This window comes from Pezoporus flaviventris, unplaced genomic scaffold (genome assembly GCF_033815535.1).
Source record: "Pezoporus flaviventris isolate CSIRO_AGI_PZ_B2104156 unplaced genomic scaffold, CSIRO_AGI_Pfla_v1 ptg000076l, whole genome shotgun sequence".
Lineage (NCBI taxonomy): Eukaryota > Metazoa > Chordata > Aves > Psittaciformes > Psittacidae > Pezoporus > Pezoporus flaviventris.
In genome coordinates this window covers 630,022-646,068 of record NW_026892624.1, presented here as the reverse complement: position 1 = coordinate 646,068, position 16,047 = coordinate 630,022, and the positions used below count along the sequence as shown (strand labels likewise).

General features: G+C 37.1%; 1 protein-coding gene across 5 annotated transcripts in view; it reads left to right on the top strand.

The window, feature by feature from the left end:
- Positions 1 to 16,047, top strand: part of KDM4C (lysine demethylase 4C) — a 267,977-nt gene that overhangs the window by 16,935 nt on the left and 234,995 nt on the right. For all 5 annotated transcript variants that reach the window (XR_009746883.1, XM_061473111.1, XM_061473110.1 and 2 more), the window contains 2 exons: positions 1,996 to 2,171; positions 4,779 to 4,893. Coding sequence is in view for 4 of the 5 variants with exons in the window: in XM_061473111.1 (XP_061329095.1) it covers positions 1,996 to 2,171; positions 4,779 to 4,893 (291 nt within the window). In the remaining variant the exon portion in view is untranslated. The remainder of the gene's footprint in view (positions 1 to 1,995; positions 2,172 to 4,778; positions 4,894 to 16,047) is intronic.

Here is a 16,047-nt window from a genome sequence, read left to right as displayed (position 1 = left end):
TACTGTGTAGCTGTATGTAACTTTGGGCACGATATTTTTTTTTTTTTTTTTTTTATGATGCTTAGTACGTCAGTCCACAGAGGATTCATTTCTCTAATCAGTGCTCTGGTTACAACAATAATAGACATGCTCCAGTTAGCTGTAAGGGGATATTTTGAACCTGTATTCACAGAAATATTTTTTATTGCTTAAAAGATACTGACCTTGAATTATATGACATAATGCAAATTTTGTTTTCAGTATTCATATATTTGAGCCAAACCTACAAATTCATGCTTTATAATAATAATGAAAATGGAAATCTTTGTGCACATATTTGATTTCCATGCATATATTCTGAATGCATTACTTCTCTGCTTCCAAATCAACATTTTGTGTTTTGTTGATGTGCATATAATTTAAGATTTGTGTGAAAGAAGTAGAAGTCACAAGGTGGTTCAATTAATTTATTTCATGTTTTTCTCTAAAAGCAAACAACACCAAAACTTTGCTAGGTAGTCCCTGTACAACTGAAATCCCATGGAAGCCGAGAAGGAAAGAAGAAAAAGAGGGAATTGCATCTGTGTAAAAACTGGGTAAAAATGCCTGTTTATGTTTAGAATAAAAACATTAGGTATGGAAGTATATTACTACCTGATAACTTTTCTTCAGCTTGATGTGTGTGCTTGCTACCATGAATGGTCTTGCTTGGATTTCTTTGGTGAATAGACTGTTTGAGTACATTAGCAAATCATAATTTGTGATTATTTTCCAAAGGTAGTAAATGATATCAGGATCTATTTGTACTATTTTTTCAGAATTTTTTACTTTCTCAGAGTGATGTAACAGCAAAATCTCTTATGGACAATATTGTGTGGAATTCTGAAATGGTTGTTGGAGGAATAGCCTAGCTAGCCTGGTGTGAAAGCTACCTTTAAGATGCGACTTATTCAAATAATATAATTCATGTGTGGCAGATGTATGCTTATGAAAGCCATCCTATTTTGCTGTATGCTGATCTAAAAGTTTCTAAGCTGATGCTTGTGAAAATTTGAGTGCCCCAGAAAAGAATGAATTAAGTGGATCAAAGGATGCATCATTGAGCCTTTGGGCAAGTAAAAGTTCAAAACCAGACCACCTCAAAAATATATATTAAAAATGTCAGTGTTTTAAAACTGGTGCGATTTCACATCTAGAGAGTTTTCTATTTTCAGGTAAAATAATATATGCAAGGAATGTTCAAAATTACACAGCCTGTTAAAAAAATGGCATTACTAGTGGCTTCTTAGAAATTCCTGATGACTTTATTGCTAACACTTTCTGCTGAGGAGTTTTTGTAGACATTGGTCAGTTCTGTGGTATTTGAAATAAAAGTGTTAACTTTACAACTGATTAATGTGCACATAGCTTTAATCTTTAATTATGATGTTTAAACCATGTTAATATAAAACCTGATTTATCTAAGTTAGTGCAAGCATACTGTAATGGAGTTGTACCCTACAGTTTTGTGACTGTAAGCTAAACAGTAAGCTAAACAGATGCTACAATCTAAAGCTCTCTAAAATAGCTGTATTATTTTGTTTTAAAATTTTTTCATAAGAAATAGTTATTTATGCTATTTGCACCAAATAGCATTTGGACAGGGGACTTCAATACTTTGTATGTTTGCGGGTTTTTTTTTTTTTTAATAACAGTTTTATATCATGGAGTGTGAAGTGTTTGTGAATTATAAGGCTTTCTGATAATAAAATACTCTGTTACTATACATGTGCATGTTTGCACAGTTGCACATGATTGAATTGCTGTAGATCAGCAAGTTGCTGATCAAAAACCATTTTGAATTGGTTTCTGGATTATGTAAGAGCACTTGCATGATCAGTTAGTTATAGTGAAAACAGTGGGTAAGCAAGTATTCGTTTGATCATTGGCATATGACTGGTTTATTTGATTTTTCCAGAATATTTTGAACTGGTATTGCAACTGTTGATGTCCTGGTTTTGATTTCTGAATTTAAAGGTTATCCCACCAAAAGAGTGGAAGCCAAGAAAACATTATGATGATATTGAAGATTTGGTGATTCCTGCTCCAATTCAGCAGATGGTCACTGGCCAGTCAGGGCTATTCACACAGTATAACATTCAGAAAAAGCCAATGACAGTAAAGGAGTTCAAGCAAGTGGCCAACAGTACCAGGTATGTATATGGGTGGGTGTCTAAGCAATTGGTGATTTTTTTTTTTTTTTTTTTTTTTTTTTTTATTTTTTTCACTCAGTAGAGGTTTTTCTGTCTCCTGCGTTAAGGGTACCACAACATTAATCTTGTTTGTTTCTGTTGTTGAAAACATGACAGTAAGAAAGCATCTGAAAAACCTGAGACACAATGCTTTCTACCTTTTTTCTTTCTGTTCTAACAAATGCCTATAAAGAAAATAACAAACATGGTACAGACAGAGTTTCAATTTGAGTGCAACTATTGATGTTTAATTCTTTTTTTTCTGCCTAGATATTGTACTGGCCTGTCATCATGTAATTCTGAAAAAAACCCAGCCCCAAAACCCAACATGTTTTTTAACTTGCCCATAAGTTTTTGCATTAATCTAAAATAACTGCGCTGCACTTTGTGAATGTCTATGTTCTGACTATGGCAAGATGGATAGAATAAATTCTTCTCCATTCCTTTTGGCCACATAAAGAATAAATTCTGCTTCAGTATTTTCCAGAAGTAGTTTCTGGAAGGTGAATCAAAAGATCCTATAGAGAAAAGATACTTGAATATGATGAGGGAAGGTAACACTGCTCCAGTTTAAAGGAAAGTTTCTCTCATAAGTTAAATAACTTAATTGGTAAGAAGAGAAGCTGTTATCAAGATCAGGAAAAACTAGGACATGAATTCCTTTTAAAGAGGCTCCTCAGCAAATGTTTCATAATATCCATGGCCTAGTAAAAGTACAAAACTGATCTCCTTTTTTCAGTTAAAAAGGATTGGTATGTTTCTGCCCCTATATTCCTTATGAAAACTTGAGGTTATCACGCTTACAGTTTTCTTCCTCTGGTAAGTAGGAATGGGAACCTATTTTATAATTCTTAGAATTACTTGTTCAGTAATAATATAAAACCTGTCAGGTATCTGATGTAATTTTCTGATACCTACTAATATATGCTTAAAGTTTCCATTTGATTAACCCATGAGAAACACTAATTTCTTAAAATAGTTTCATAATGCAAAAATGCTGTGAAGGTTTTAATATGTATCATCATGTTAGTTAAGTTCATTATATGTTTATCATTATTTTGGAAGTGTTTCTGTGTTTTTTGTTTTTGATTTTTTTTTTTTTTCAGAAAGTTTTCATCTTTTTTTGCTGAAATCAATTTACACCTTCATTACAGCAGTGAATTTAAGAACAGTTGCGAGGGCTTTTATCTATTACTAGCTGTATGTCTTTCTAAATATTAATCTATTATTGAAAAAATATCATGCAACCTCTTGTGACACTTAATGCAGTCTATATTTCTTAAACTATTAAGTAGCTGAAAGCCCCTATTTTACCATAAAAATAATTTTGTTCTTTAATGCAGAAGACTATTCTTCAGTGTTGTGATCATATTCTTTTGGAAAGAGAAAGGCCATGAATATCTGAGTTAAATCATAGTTGCTGTTAAAAGGATTGTGTGTGCCTAGTCTAATGCATTGCATCTTTTAATTTATGCATTTACTTTGTTGCATTTGCAGTTCAGCATTGAACCAAGGTGCTTCTTCACCTTGACCTCTGGAAAATACGGGCATACCTGCATCCTGTAATCAAGCTACTTCTGTTACAATACTGAGTTTATGTATCCATAATACTCAGTGCCAAAACCTGTTTTCTGGAGCCTCATGATAAATTATTGAAGCAGCTCCATTGCTGAGATTGCTTTAGTTAAGATGTTTTGCTAACTTGCTTGTCTGTTCTGTGTTGCTTCATGATGTAAATGTACCCGGTCTACTTAATTCTTGCATGTATGGATTTTTTTTTTTTTCCCAGGAGTTGAGGTGTATGTATTAAGTTGGCAGTGCTAATGTGAAACATTACTTCACAGTTGCAGTAATGGGGAGCAGATTTTCTTTTCTGAAGACCTAAATACGGGGGAATAGAGGCCTGACAAAGAATCCTAAGGCAAAAGCTATTTGATGGATGTTTTCTGTGGTACTGTGCTTGTGTTGTATTCCCACAAGTTTGTACAAGAGGCTTGAATAACCTTCCAAAAGTATATATATAGTTGTATTCATGCTATTAAAAGTGTGGTGCTCAATGACAGGCAGAATTAGCACACTTAAGTTGTTCTGAGACAGGCTTTTGCAGGACCTATTACTATGTTTGCAGAGTTGGTAGTGAGGCAGGTAAATAATAAATACTTGTCAATGAAGTGGCTTTTCTGTGTGTGCCTTTTTCATTGAAGAGAAACAAAAGGGAGGGCCTCAGCCTGAGCACAGTCTGTAGATGTGCTGTTTAGCTCTTCGAGGCTAAAGGAAGTATTTCATGAGTAGGTGTATGACTTCAGTTACTGTAGCTGTCAGGTTATATATATTTGTCATGAGGTTACATACTATGGTGAATAATGAAACTAAGAATTCAGGACAACTACCAGTTCCCCTGTTTATATGTATATATATAATATATATGAAATATATATTATATAAAATATACATTATTTATATAAAGCAATCTCTTAGAATTCAGTTTGCAGGGTCAGAAGCATATTCCTTTGTGAAGGTGGTTTTTGGAAGACTATGCTGAACCTTTGCTTACCTCTTCCTCTGCAGATACTGCACCCCAGGATATGTAGATTATGAAGATCTGGAGCGTAAATACTGGAGGAACTTGACTTTTGTGGCACCAATTTATGGAGCAGATATCAATGGGAGCATTTATGATGAAGTATGCTTAGCTTTTTATGAAGTTTATCTCTTCCAGCCCTTTTTTTAAGGGTACTGCACTTAGAAGTTACATTCTTGCTTTGTGACAGAGAATCTCTATTTCCTTTGAAATCTTAATGTTACTCACTTTAAAGACTCCAAGCAAGGTTCAAATTAACTTTACATCTGCAAGAGTCAAGCAGTTCTGTCCTTAGTAGGATATTGCTACTGTTACTGATCATATGACTCCCCAGTCATAATACTCTTCCCTTTCTTCAGTTTGAACTCTCCAGAACTTTGAGATTCCTTCTTATTTATTAACATTTTAGTATGCTGCTTGTTTACCTCTGTAGAAATTGAGTCATATTTTAAGTAACTTTTAATTTAAAATTAAAATATAAAGTACTTAATTTCTTTCTTTCACTAAGAAAGATTGTTCATTGTGCTTTCTACATTCTTGGAATGCCACCAATTTCCTGGAAATGTGTTCTGAATTAAAATAGATGGCATGGAAACTTCCTAAGCAAGTTATTTTTGCTGGTCATGTGCCAAGATCTCCATAGATAAGAAGGGATTCTTAACACAGATCTATGTTATCCATTGAATTAGAGAATATCCATTGATACCAATTACACTATGTAAGCAGCTATGGGAACTAAATTTTGAAGGGATTATTTAAGTAATGAGACCAAGAGAAGAAATGTTAGGATTTAAAAAAAAGATTTGTTTTTTTTTTTTTAAAAATACAGGGCAAAATTTTCTGCAGAATAATCTATCATGGAGTTCTTGAGTTACTTCCTGTTCTATGTAACTGCCTTCTGCAGTCATTTAAAAAAAAAAAAAGTCAGAATTTCACTTTGGCAGATGGTCTGAGGCTCGGCTAGCGTTTCATATTTCTTCACAGAAGATAAAGTACTTGAAGACTCTGTCCAAAGATAAACATGGTCAGCCAGTATGGCTTAAGGCAATTCAATTTTTGCACTACGTTACATGGTCATTGAAAGATAGTTATGAATGTCCAGCTGTCTATTGTTAGAGAAAGCAGAAAGTCCTAATTCTGTTGTGTGTCCAAATAGTTGTATAAAAATGATAATGGGAAATAACAAGATTTTGGAGTGCTGTGGTGAAGAGACATTCTACTTCAGTGTTGCTTTGTGGAGATCAGAAATGGGGCACAGGAAAAGCAGATTTTTTTACAAGAAATTGAAGCTGCCTTTTTTCTTCTCTGATACTTTTTTTCTTCTCTGATACTTTTTTTCTTATTTAATGTTGGCAGATAATGCCTTCTGGTGTAGCATTTTAGAAATGTGTACTTTGATTGTTTTCTTTGGCTTTTAGTTTCTTAAAGTTACTGTTGCATGAGCAATAATTCCAAAGAAAAGAGAATGCAGTAATATCGAATTTTGAAGTATTGACTGGTCAAAGAGAAGCTCAGAGATTTCCTTCTCATAGGATTGGTCTGTCATTAGACTGGGAGGCTGAGGAAGCAGCAAGTGAAGTGGGAAGAGCAGAATTCAGTAATTCTAACTCAGGTGTTATGTGTCTAGGAAGAGGAGACAAAGGAAGCACTGAAAGTTGCAGGGAGTGGGAAATAAAGTAGTGGGTGAGAAAAAGGTAAAAGAATAAAGAACCCCTGAATACCTATGATTGGGTGTTATTTAAAAATAAACAATAAAGGAGAAATATCAGTGAAAGGAATAGAAAGGAAAGTGTGTAAACAGACTGCCCAGTTAATGTAGCAGCCCAGTGGGGTTCAGAGGAACAAAAAAGGGAAAAATCCCTGGTACCAAACTGGGTATGAGAATGATGCTGATGGAAGTATTTTTTCTTAGAGTATTTTTGCCGAAGTTAATTTTTGGCCAGCAGATGGTGCACTTGCACAACCAATACTTCCCGTGTCTTCACGCGTGAAGATTGTGCTAAGAAAAGATCTTTTACACTGTTTCGAGTTAGTGGTTATCCTTAGGTCTGCATTCAGTTACCTTCAGGATTGTCATTATTCCGGGAAAGGAGATGAGCACAATCTCTCTGTTTTGGGCAACATACAGCAGAAAGGGCATGGTGGGATTAATTTGTTGTCATAGCCTGTTTGTGATAAAATCAAATGATTGTTTTTTTTTCCAAGATGCATTTGATAGAAAACAGTGTGTTACAGATGTTGCATTTAACACGGAAACGGAAATACCTGGCAGAATTCCACATAGAAAACCACCAGGAACTTAGTGAAACTGTGATGTGTACATGTACTTAGGCTATCAAAATTAGTGAGAAATGCTGCTGTGCTGCAAGTCCTTATGCTTTAGGTTAAAAGTTTACCAAGTATGTATTCTTTCCCACATGGTGATGTTCAGTTTTGCATTGAGGCATCTGTGTCTGAAGCATGATGAAGCCTTACTTTTTACTATTTATATTATTTAAGAAACGATATTATTTGTGAATCCAGCACAGTGGCATTGTGCCAGAGAAATCATTGATCATGTAGCAGTGTTTGTTTTTTTAGATAAGAGTATGACAGATGCTGGGGGTTTGGAATATGGGACAAAGTTACTGTCTAATATCATCTGGAACAGCAAAAAAAGAAAAAAAAACAACCCAAAACCAAAAATCAAACAACAGAAACAAAACCCATGAAGCTAAATGCATGCTTTAAAGCTTGACAGCTGCTATCAATGATTTAGAAGTTAGCCTCATCATATTTGGATTATTTCAGAATTTCTGTTGTGTATTTAGAATGTATTTATGGTTATTTGACAGTTTTGAACACTGGTTCTTTATGAATAAGGAAATAACCTATCAGAACAAATGTTCTGTAGACTGTATAGAGCTTTATAGAAAATAAATCTAAGATAGTTGAATGTTTGCTTGAAATATTACTCAGTGCTCTACGTATTTTAATTGCTGTTACATTTAATTACAGTGCTTTGTAGGAGAATGACAAGGTAGGTGACTCAAGAAAAAGCAGTGCACTAAGGAACAGATTTAAAGGATCATTATTTATATTGAGATTATAAACATTATTAGATATATGTTCAAGGTTATATCTTTCTGTTGCTATAAGGTCACCTGGACTTGAGTGAAAATTAACATTCCTGAAAGAGTTTATAATGTCAATAATAAAGCACCTATATATAGTCTCATTAGCTAGAGTTTAAAAACTGACTCATGAATGGATTTTTACACCTAATAGTTGTGATTGTTGAGTAAGTTTAATTGAGAAGTGATTATTTTTTTAATTATGTAATTTCAAGACAGGTGTCTTTCTGAGTTAGCATCAATGTAATGCCAACTTGAGCCATCTTAGACTGCAAATGACTAGCCTGTGGAATGGTTGTGAAAAAGATTACCATTCCTGTGAGGAAGGGGAAGGAAGAGTGTTATTTTTTTTTCTGATATGATAACTTTATTAACTCTTTATTAACTGTCAGTTGTACCTGTGAGTAAATTGAAGAGTGTGATTCATCTACTTCTGTACAGTCTCTGTTCTGGTGAACTACTGTTAGGCCTTCTTCTTCCATGGCATTCCCAGCTGTTGTTCATATCGAGCCACCAATTACCAAAGCCACAAATTGTTTCCTTGTATGAGATACAAGGAGCTCAATTTAACTTTTTGGTTTGCCACCTCTCTTTTTTTTTTTTCTTTTTTTATCTTCTCTTTTGTTTCGCTGTGTCCTGGGTTCAGCTATAACAGTAACCGTGACAGCCTGTGTAGTGTTTTTTTTTTGTTGTTTTTTTTTCTTTTTTAATTGGTTTGAAATTTTATTTTTATGAACAGATGGGAAGGACATTTGAAACCCCTACCTGGACTGATCTAGCAGCTAGGGAATGGAGAAAATCTTCCTGGTTTCAAATGAAGTTCCAAAGAAAAGTAACTGATCTGATGTTTATAATGGGTCATAAAACACATTCGACTTTAGTGCTATCAAAGGCATTTGCTATTCAGTAGAGAAAAGCTAAAGTTGAAAAAAGCACTTGAAAATATTGTCTTGCCTCTTTCACCACTGTTCTTCAGCTCCTTTCTTTGCATCACTTTACTTCCCTTTTCCTTCTCTTTATTTCTTGTGGTGAGACAGTTCCTAATCCCTGCCTTCTCCCATGTCTTAAAATGTGGTGAATTATCTGATTAGTAATATAAGACTGGTGGATTCAGTGGTGTTTGTAGGCTAACATTTGGTTATTTTTGCTACATAGTAGGTACAACTCTAATGTAATATTAACCCTTAAGACAGATACACTCGAATTTCCTGCTGTATCCCTTGGTAGAGTAGCTAACTTGATTTTTAAAGCAGCACTTTAAAGCAGTATATCCAGAGTTTGTATTTCACTATGAAGTGAGTTAGGGATGGCATCTGAGTTGTACCTTAACTACAGGCTACAGGAGAGTAGCAAGCATAAGCAATTGAAGACTCTGGGGAGCTTCACTGAGAAATTCCTGAGCAAAGCTGTCTTCTGGACCTCATACTCCAGGAAGGGCTTGTTGTAGATTTGAAGATTGAAGGCAGCCTTGGCTGTGGTGACCATGAATAGTGGGGTTTAGGGTCTTAAGAAGAGGTGTCAAGACAGAAAGCAGGACTACAGCCCTGGTTTTCAGGAGAGCAGACTTTGGACTCTTCAGAGCTTGGAAGAGTCCGATGGGATAAGGCCCTGGAGGAAAGAGGGGTCCAAGAAAGCTGGTAGGGACCTCAAGGATCAGTTGGTCCAGCCTTTCTTGGCAAAGCATGACCTACACAAGATGGCTCAGCACCCATAAAAAGGGAAGAGGGAAATGAGGATAGCATGACTTTTGGCACCTGAGACCAAGCTAGGGAACAACAAACCACAAAGCTGTCATGGTTTAAGCGCAGCCAGTAGCTCAGAACCATGCAGCCTCTCGCTCACTTCCTCCTCTTCCCCCGCCCTGCTCCCAGAGGGATGGGGAAGAGAATCAAAAGGATGCGACTCCCACAGGTTGAGATAAGAACAGTCCAGTAACTAAGGTATAACACAGATCACTACTGCTGCCACCAATAATAATAATGATAAGGGAAATAAAAATGGAAGAGAATATAAAACTAAAAGGAAAGGGAAAAAACAATAAACACAAGTGATGCACAATACAATTGCTCACCATCTGCCAACCAATACCCAGCCCTACCTGAGCAGTGATCTGGGCCTTCTGAGTAACTCCTCCCAGTTTATATACTGGGCATGATGTTCTGTAGTATGGAATACCCCTTTGGCTAGTTTGGGTCAGGTGGCCTGTCTCTGCTTCCTCCTGGGTTCCTGTACCCCTCCTCGCTGACAAAGCATGAGAGACTGAAAAGTCCTCGATCGGGGTAAGAACTGCTGAGCAACAACTAAAACATTGGTGTGTTATCAGCATTGGTCTCAGGCCAAAATCAAAAATGCAGCACTACACCAGCTATTAAGAAGGAGAAAAATAACTGCTACAGCTGAACCCAGGACAAGGATGTACAGTTGTACATAGCTTTATGAAGGGACATGAACTCTATTTATTTACTTTTTTTTTTTTTTTTTTAATGTAGGAAGTTCTGCATGGATGAGGGAAAGGCAGTGGATGTTGTCTACCTAGGCTTTAGTAATGCCCTTGGCATGGTTTCCCACAGCATTTTCCTGGAAACACTGGCTGCTTATGGCTTGGATGTGTCTGTTCTTTGCTGGGTAAAAATCTGGCTATATGTCTGAGCCCAATATGTGGCGGTGAATCGAGTTAAATCCAGCTGTTGGCTGGTCCCAAGTGGTGTTTCTGAGCTGTAGGGCTCAGAACTGGGGCCAGGTCTCATTAATATCTTTACTAGTAATCTGGACGAGGGGATTGGGTGTTTGCATATGACAGCAATTTGGGTGGGAATGTTGATCACCTGAAGGATAAGAAGGCTGCAGAGGGATCTGGACAGGTTGGATCAATGGGCTGTGGCCAATGATATGAGGTTCAACAAGGCAAAATGCTGGGTCCAGTACTTGGGTCACAACAACCCCATGCAATGCTCCAGGCTTGGGGAAGAGTGGCTGGAAAGCTGCTTCGTGGAAAAGAACCTGGGGGTGCTGACTGACAGAGGTGAACATGAGCCACCTTGTGCCCAGGCAGCCAAGAAGGCCAATGGCATCGTGGCTTGTATCAGCAATTGTGTGGCCAGCAGGGCCAGGGCAGTGATCATTCCCGTGTACTGGCACTGGTGGGTTTATATCTCAAATACTGTGGTCAGTTTTAGGAACTGAGGTACTGGAGCATATCCAAAGAAGAACAGCAAAGCCGGTGAAGGATCTGGAGAACAAGTCTGGTGAGGACTGGCTGAGGGAACTGGGGTTGTTCAGCCTGAAGAAAAGGAGGCTTAGGGGAGACCTAACTGTTCTCTGCAACAACCTGAAAGGAGATTGTAGCAAGGGGGGTGTTGTTCTCCCAAATGACAGGACAAGAGAGAATGGCCTCAAGTTGCACCGGGGCTGGCTTAGATTGGATATTAGGGAAAATGTTGTCACTGAAAGGGTTGTCAAGGATTAGAACAGGCTGCCCAGGGAAGTGGTTGAGTCCCCATCTCTGGGCATATTTAAAAGATACGTAGATGTGACGCTTAGGCACCTGATTTAGTGGTGGACTTGGCAGTGCTAGGTTAACAGTCAGACTCAGTGATCTTAAGCTTCTTTTCCAAACTAAATGATTCTATGATTCTGTGTTTCTATGTGATACATCCTTTCCCTATGATCTTCTCATAGTTGAGATCAGTGTGAGCATTCCTTCATTTACATATTTGGTTCTAGTGTGCATTTCCAAAGAGAGTGTAATTGTTTCTGTCTTTCTCTGTACCCTACAAAAGCTACTGCGTAGCAGTGGCTATATCTGAAAGGATGCTGAAAATTAAAAAGCAGATCAAATTATGGTAATAGTTTGTATCTCTTAATCTGTGTGTTTATGGTGCAGAGGTTTTGTTCATAGCATTTTACTCTCTGTGTTTTATGCACTTTGAGGATGTAATAAAAACCTGCAAATGTTTTTATTATATTCATTGGTGTGTAGAGAGGAGTGGGTGACCAAGCACAACTTTCTATGTTTCTCCTACTCCTTTTCACAATCTCTTGATTAGTTTTTTTACTCCTCTTTATTATTTGAGTTGTTACAGTCAGCCCTAGGGACTTTTTGATTCTAGTTGTAGAACAGATGTGTTGTTTGCCAGGTTAATATTGAAATGTGTCCATGAGATAATCACAGAAAAAATTAAACACTGATAAAGTATTGTGTATACTAATGAATACATACATAAATCATGATTATAAATATAGAATACACTCCACTGTTGGCCTATTTGTAAAGTGCAAGGGATAGTGTTGTGTCAGTATTGTAAGTATTTTAGTAAAAGGAAATGAATAAAAAATAATTTCATTTAGAGCCTATTTTATTCTTATCTGCAAAGAGGTCCCTGCTTAAACCTTGAGCTTTACTTTTTACTGGTATACTGAAGGCTACATTTTTCTTTTGTGTCTTTATGAGAAGAATGGGTCAGCTTCTAAACTGTGCACATGTTCAGATATTTGATCATGGCTTGTGAAGTGTCTCATTTTATCTTCACATTGCATTAAAAGCTTGTTCAAAGTTAAAAAAAGTATTGATGGTAATTTACGGTAAGTTTGAGTCACCTACAGTATTAGTGAAGATTTGAATAATGGTTTTCTTTATAAACTACAATGTTTCTCTGAAGAAATACAAGGTAAGTCTCATTTGCATAGCAATGACCATAGATGGTAAGATGTTTCAAGCTTGTATTCCTCTGTTCAAGTAAAGAAAGAAAAATGTTATTTTCCAGCTTTTTTTCCTGTTGAAGGATTGTGTGGTACAGTTGTCAAAGATGACAGGTATTCTTTGAAGAATTTGCCATGAAAAATGTGGATATACTAGAAATACTTCCTTTACGCTTTCCCTTGAAGTTATTACAGTATTCTGATATTATTCTGATATTCTGAGCAGTATAAATATTTTGTATTTTTATAACATTGAAGAGATTATAATGTCTAAATGGCTTTTTGTGAGAAGCTACCAGCTACACATCATGGTCAAGTAATATTTGTACTGATGTTGTAATAATGGTTATTAAATATAACATATTCTGCTAAGATGTACTTGCATTCTGGAAAGTATTGTTACATATTGACCTATTAAACTGCTCTTTTACAGTTCCTGTGATCTTTTCAGTGTGCATTGTAACTGTAAAGTTTAAAAACAGTTGTATAGCTATTGGAAAAGTTAGAATTACTATTTTAGTTTACAATTCATGTAAGAATTTTACTTAATGTTTTGGAATATTAAACCCCCATATGCTTGTGAGAGAAAGTAACAGCTTTAGTACTGATTTGTAATAATTACTTTTAACAGTTTAGGCATAAATATAAAACTAATTGGTTTTGTTTGTGTGTGTGTTTTTTTTTTTTTACGCTCAGGGATTCTAGGAAATGAATCAGTCTGATTTTGGCATTTCAGTATGTTTCATAGAATATTTCCTTTTGAGCTAAGACTACTTGTCCAAAATAGCCTCTAGGAATTGGAAATAGGTTATGCATCTAGAGTGTAGAGGTTGTGGTTTGTGTATTTGTTATGTTTAGTACTGTAAAACCATTTTCTCCTAGGATTGTTCTGCATGGGAGAATTTACTTTTGGTTCAGGGACAAACCAGTGGCAGCTTTCTTGGTGACTAGTTGTGACTTGACTCACAGAATGTGAAAAGGTGAGATGTGGTGTTTAAAAAAAAAAAAAATTGTCAATTTTTAGTAAGAGAAGAGTAAAATTTCAGGATGTTACAGTTGCTAAAAATTCACATGGATTAAAGGAGGTGACTGGATGAATAAATTGGAAAAAAGCCCCCAGGGTATGTAAAGCAGAAGGGTAACACCTCTGTCTGGAGAAACCTTCAGTCTGTAAATTGCTGCATGCTGGAAGGGTATTCTGGGGGAGTGTTGCTCTGTTTATACTGTTTGTGTGCTTACTCACTGTCCAAGAGTGTGCTGCCTAGATTAACAATTAATTTGAATCTGTTGTATTGCTGTCTTCTAACACTGAATGTGCATCTGTGCCTACAGGGTTGAATAATTCCTTCTATTTTGCTGTATTAATTTGTTTCTCCAAATTGACTGCACTATTTGTGTGCAAAGATAAATGTTATGTGATTTTAAAAAATAAAATCTACAAATTAATTTGAGGAATAATTAGTTAAAATTGGGTATTCAAATTCTATATTTTATAGGTCTCCCTTGCTGATGATTAGGATTTTTAGATTTGAAAGGTGTAAATTTTACCAGCATCTATTACTTGAGTTCATTTCAGTGTTTAGGTTTTTTTCTGTGATAAAGATCATCATATTAAATTTCTTCAATTTTAAAAAAAGAACAAAAATTGCTGTTAGGAATAAACTAATTCTGTAAAACTCATTCACTCCTTTCTAAAAGTCACAGATAATTTACAGATGGTTTTTCTTAGCATGTGAAATAACCATAGCAGGCAGTCAGAAGTGCATGTTCATTGAGAAGGTTGAACTTAGAACCATAGAGTGGTTAGGGTAGGAAAGGACCTTACGATCATCTAGTTCCAACCCCCCTGCCATGGGCAGGGACATCTCACACTAAACCATATCACCCAAGGCCTCATGCAAGCTGGTCCTGAACACTGCCAGGGATGGAGCATTCACAACCTCCCTGGGCAACCCGTTCCAGTGCCTCATCACCCTAACAGGAAAGAATTTCCTCCTTATATCCAATCTAAACTTCCCCTGTTTAAGTTTTAACACATTACCCCTTGTCCTGTCACTACAGTCTCTAATGAAGAGTCCCTCCCCAGCATCCCTATAGGCCCCCTTCAGGTACTGGAAGGCTGCTATGAGGTCTCCACGCAGCCTTCTCTTCTCCAGGCTGAACAGCCCCAACTTTCTCAGCCTGTCTTCATACAGGAGGTGCTCCAGTCCCCTGATCATCCTCGTGGCCCTTCTCTGGACTTGTTCCAACAGTTCCATGTCCTTTTTATGCTGAGGACACCAGAACTGCACACAATACTCCAGGTGAGGTCTCATAAGAGCAGAGTAGAGGGGCAGGATCACCTCCTTCGACCTGCTGGCCACGCTCCTTTCGATGCAGCCCAGGATATGGTTGGCTTTCTGGGCTGCAGGCGCACACTGCCAGCTCATGTACATTTTCTCATCAACCAACACCCCCAGGTCTTTCTCTGCAGGGCTGCTCTGAATCTCTTCTTTGCCCACCCTGTAGCTGTGCCTGGGATTGCTCTGACCCAGGTGCAGGACCTTGCACTTGTCATGGTTAAACATCATGAGGTTGGCATCAGCCCAACTCACAAGCATGTCAAGGTCCCTCTGGATGGCATTCCTTCCCTCCAGCATATCAACCGAACCACACAGCTTGGTGTCATCGGCAAACATGCTGAGGGCGCACTCAATCCCACTGTCCATGTCAGCAACAAAGATGTTGAACAAGACCGGTCCCAGCACCGATCCCTGAGGGACGCCACTCGTTACTGGTCTCCAGCCGGACATTGAGCCATTGACCACAACTCTTTGTGTGCGGCCATCCAGCCAGTTCTTTATCCACTGAATGGTCCATCCATCAAATTGATGTCTCTCCAATTTAGAGACAAGGATGTCGTGTGGGACAGTGTTGAACGCTTTACACAAGTCCAGGTAGATGACATCAACTGCTCTACCCCTGTCCATCAGTTCTGTAGCCCCATCATAGAAGGCTACCAAATTGATCAGGCAGGATTCATACAGAAGTTATGATTTTGTGTATCGATTATAGTTGCTGCATACATGAAAATCAAAACCAAGGAAAATGAAAACTGTGAGTAATAAATGGTCATTACTTCTTGCTTTAACCTATATTTTTACTTCACTACTGGCCCAACTACTGAATGTCAAGATGTCTCTTAAGCAGCTGCATCAGGATTGCAGTCTGCCATCTATTTGTTCTCAAAGTTGAGTAAGATTCCCAGAACTGTAGAGAGTCCAGTGATGGGGTTGTGGAACAGTTTACAATTAAGGACATGTTTAAGGGCTGTCTTCCTGATAAAGAAACTTCCCTGCATTTATTTTGTAACAGTTCAGATAATATTTCTTTTTTTTTCTGACTGTTGAGGCACCAGCTAATGTCTTCCCTGGAGGTACTAATAATTGTTGTTGTAATGAAGTCT